We start from the raw sequence: 3,957 nt of genomic DNA, 5'->3' as shown, positions 1-3,957 counted from the left end.
GGGGCTGCCTGGCAGGGGTGCCCCCCTGCCTGCTCCCCTCGAGTGTACCCCTGCCCCTCGCTCCTCTGCCCTGCTGGGCCTTCCTCACCCCCTCACCCCTTCCCTTTGGGGGACTGGGAAGTGTCCCATCATCGTCACCACCCGAGAGGACACCGAGGCTTTGGGTCCTTCCGGCCTCGCAACCAGCTCTGGGGCTCTCTCCTCCTGCTCCAGCCCCAGACCCCACCTGCCATCTTGGAGCGAGCCTGTCCCCTGCCGCCATGCACGTCTCTCCTCAATGCTGCCCAGGCCCCTTCCCCTTGTGCCCTGTCCTGCCGTGCTCTAGGCAGACCCACCACCTTCCCCCAGCCATCACCTCCGCCTCTGGCCCAGGCTGCAGTGGGACAAGCCCGTGGTAGTGTTTGCATGAAATGGCGACTCCCCATCCAGGGTGGTTTGCACCTTATTCCATCTCTCCCCGCCTGGCGCTGGGGTCTGCTGGGGAGGGGCTCCAGCTTTAGAGCCATTGAGTTTTGCCACTGTTTGGTGGGGAGAGGCAGGTTTAGCCCACAGGCGCAACACCCTGGTCCCACCTGGCACCTCGAGATGACCCCAGCCTATGTTGCTGGCTCCCACCGGGCTGGCCCCCACAGCCGGGTCTGACTCTGCCCCAAACGCCAAAGCCCTGCACCCCTGCAGAGGGGCTAAACGGTGAATTTATTTACTGAATACATTATTCCAGGCAAGACAACAACACCCGCCCAATGTATTTATTGAATTAAATTTGTCCAGCTCACCCTCTGAGTGTTAAAGGGAATGACAGCCATGCCCATCCACGCCAATACGCCCTGTAACGTGTAGATACGCCTCCCAGCCGGCCCCACATGAGTACACACAGACCCACACAGCCAAACCCGCTCCATGGTACCATCACCTTCCCATCCCGGTAAGGCGCTGTTCCCCCTCAAAAGCTGTAGGACAGTGACTTCCAGGCAACCCTTTCTGTCCTGCTTTCAGCTGTGAGCACCCTTTCCCCAGAGCTACTGTTTTTCTTCCATCAAAGGTTAAGCCCCTTCATCCAGCCCCTGTTTGTCTTTGTCCCCCGGTCGTTTGACGTGTTAGATGATAGCCCATGGTGTGTAAATAATGTATATACAGTGAGAAAAGAATTCAGTGTTGAGGTGTTTGAGATATGGAGCTGTAACAACTTCTAGTCATCCAGCATCTGTGATTTATGTGCCATTTTCTGTAAAGATATGAACAAGAATAAAACTAAACGGGAATACTGTGTATGAGTCTGGTCACCAATGTTCAAGGAGGGTGAATTCAGCCAAAGCTGAAAGGGGGTTGGACATCAGGCTGTCCCCAGAGAGCGGTGGGAGCTCCAAAGCAGCACAGAGAGAGGTCTGCACCTTCATCCCCACCCAGGCATGGAGAAGATGGGGCTTGGGTGCTGCTCTCCCTTTGCGGTGAAAGACAAAGCTGGAAGGGGTGTGCTTGTACCTGGGGCAGAAGTTAGGCACCATGGCGTGCCACTGGTCAGAGAACAAGTCACTTCAGCACCCGGAACAGCCCTGGTGCTTTGGGTCACCCCATATCACGCGCGCCCTGGCGTTAGAGAGCCGGGCAGACCCATGGGCAGGCTCAGCCTCTGTGCCAGGAGCTGGCTATGGAGCCCAGCCGGCCTGAGGAGCGGAGGCAGCAGCCAGGCGCTGTGAGTGCAGGGGAGCTTGTTGAGAGGGAAAGGCACCAACGGGGATTTCCAGCAAGGCAAGCTCTGATTTGAGAGCAATGGGAGCTCATACTGAGTTATCAGAGAAGGAGCTGATGTTTGCCCACCCTGCTTAAGGGCATCTGAGGATGATCTGATGGAAAAAACTGATGTCCTACATGGGAAAAAGGCTGAGGCAGAGAAGATGTGCATAGGAAATGAGAAACTTTGCTTGTGGAACAACGAGGCTGCTTGGGCTTGACTTTGTGGAGGGGCTGTAAGCCCACAGAATTGCGTTCCCCTGGAGGGACAGAGCCCTCATAAGTCCTCGCCTAGCTCTGGGGGCAGCTCTGATACAAGCCTGGTGTGGGGTCTGGGATGAGTGCACCTGCCTGCCTCCCACACTGGTGTCCAGCCTGTTCACCAAACGTATCAGCCCTGCAGACCACGAGTGGTGTCGCCCTGGGAGGAGCAAAGAGGAAATGCACTACGCGTCTCACCTCTGCTGTTGATCCCATCGGTGTGCTTGGCTGAGAACAGCCCTGCTTGCAGGGAGAGTCTTTTCCTGCTCTTCTCTCATGCCTCCTAGGAAGGGATAGGAACCTGGTCAATGAAATTCAGGAAACCTCCAAGCTCTGCCTTAAGAAACACTACCTATATAGGGCCTGAGGGAAAGGAAGGCAGAAAAAAAAGCTGTTTGGAGGCAGCTTAGCTCTGCTACAGTGGGCGGTGGGAGGTCTCAGCATGAGGAGGTGGGCTGCAGTGTTTCATGCCAAACCACCACCCCCGCTCCACCATGTCCTCATTGAGCATTCCTAGTCCACCCTGTGGTACAGACCAGTCTGAAGTGTTTGGGAAGAGGCAGAGACCCCAGCCCAGCTTACCAGAGGGGACAGCTCTGAAAGCTGCCCAGCAGTGAGGTGGGATGGGATGCGATATCCCCTTCCTGCAGCAGACAGCCGCAGGAGAAAAACTTTCCCTGGCCCACCAGAGACAGCACAGCCCAGTGCTCTGCAGGGAATGGGCCTTAATTCTGGGAAGGGGATGGTCCCGTCACCCACACCTAGCATGGAGGGGACCCTAACTTTTACACGTGAGCTGCCCTTGTGGCTGGCGGAGGACCAGGGGGCTGCAGCGGGGGGGCTGCGGGGAGCGAGGGGATGGGAATGAGTAGAGGGAGGTGGGAGGGAGGTGAGTGGGGGTGAAGCAGAGGGGTCCAAGGACGCAGGGCAGCCCCAGGAGAGCATAAGCAGGAGCGGGCTAGTAAAGCCTGGCCCCCGTGGGGAGCTCAGGCACCCGCTAAACCTGGCTCCCGTTCAAGAGCGGCTGTCAGGACTCAGATTAGCATGAAGGTTATTTTCAGTCAAATATTTCTACAGCCCACCCCTTTCCCCTCCCTTAAAGGGATTGAATTTCTTTTTCCCTGTAGTGCTCTGGTAGAGAGGAGGAGAAGAACGAGGCAGGGGAGAAGGAGCACCTGGGTCCCTGCATAGGAGATCTGCTTTGTGTGCAATCAGCCCAGGGCAACATAGTCTTGGCTCCCACAGGGGCCCGTCTTGACCAGGCTGGGTGTCCTACGTGGCCGCAAGGGCTCCAGGCACCCATTTCCTTGGTGAGAGGCAAGCACCCTGCGATGATGGCCAGGCTGCTGGCCAGGGCCTGCTGCCCCAAAGCTCTTCCTCAGGCTCCCAGATGCCTGCCTGGGTCAGCAGCTACCCGAGCCTGGAGCCACGGGCCCCTCACTGCCTACATGCCTGAAGCTGTCGCCTTCCCCAGACCCAAGGACCACCAAGGCTTGTACAGGGTGTCAGTGGAGCAGGGTGACACCTTCTGGGGAGCACTAGGGAGGAGCCGGCTCACCTGGATCACCCCCTTCCACTCTGTCCAGGACTGTGATCTGCACCAGGGCAGGGTCTCCTGGTTCCTGGGCGGGCAGCTGAATGTGGCAGGTAAGGAGGGAGATGGACGTGGGATCCCACCAAGTGACACAGGTGTCTCTCTGTGAAGGGCTTTGGCCCCATGAGCAGATTGGAGGAGCACAGATTTAAAGGGTTGGAGTGAGGGGGATCCCCAAAAGGTCCCTTTGGTGCTGCAGTGGCTATAGTGTAAGGATGTAGCTGGTCCTAAGGGACCAACCGGGTCTCACCAGAGGGGCTGCTGCTGGATTGGGGTGTGCTGGGAGCCGGGCTGCTCTCCGTCAGCCTCTGTGGATCCCACAATAGCACAGCAGCTCCGTTCTGCAGGACTACAGGCAACAGCACCGAACC

The 3,957-nt window shown here is 57.8% G+C and overlaps 1 protein-coding gene across 1 annotated transcript in view; it reads left to right on the top strand.

Moving 5' to 3' along the window:
• The first annotated feature begins 3,326 nt into the window (after positions 1-3,326).
• The window catches only part of LOC104133237 (acetyl-coenzyme A synthetase 2-like, mitochondrial), an 11,658-nt gene continuing 11,027 nt past the window's right edge, over positions 3,327-3,957 (top strand). Inside the window, exon 1 of the mRNA XM_035902065.1 lies at positions 3,327-3,639. Within this exon, the coding sequence (XP_035757958.1) occupies positions 3,327-3,639 (313 nt within the window). The remainder of the gene's footprint in view (positions 3,640-3,957) is intronic.

The sequence above is a fragment of the Egretta garzetta genome, unplaced genomic scaffold (assembly GCF_000687185.1).
Source record: "Egretta garzetta isolate BGI_Z169 unplaced genomic scaffold, ASM68718v1 scaffold79, whole genome shotgun sequence".
Classification (NCBI taxonomy): Eukaryota; Metazoa; Chordata; class Aves; order Pelecaniformes; family Ardeidae; genus Egretta; species Egretta garzetta.
Note: the sequence above shows the minus strand (reverse complement) of the source record. Positions and strands in the feature narration are given on the sequence as shown.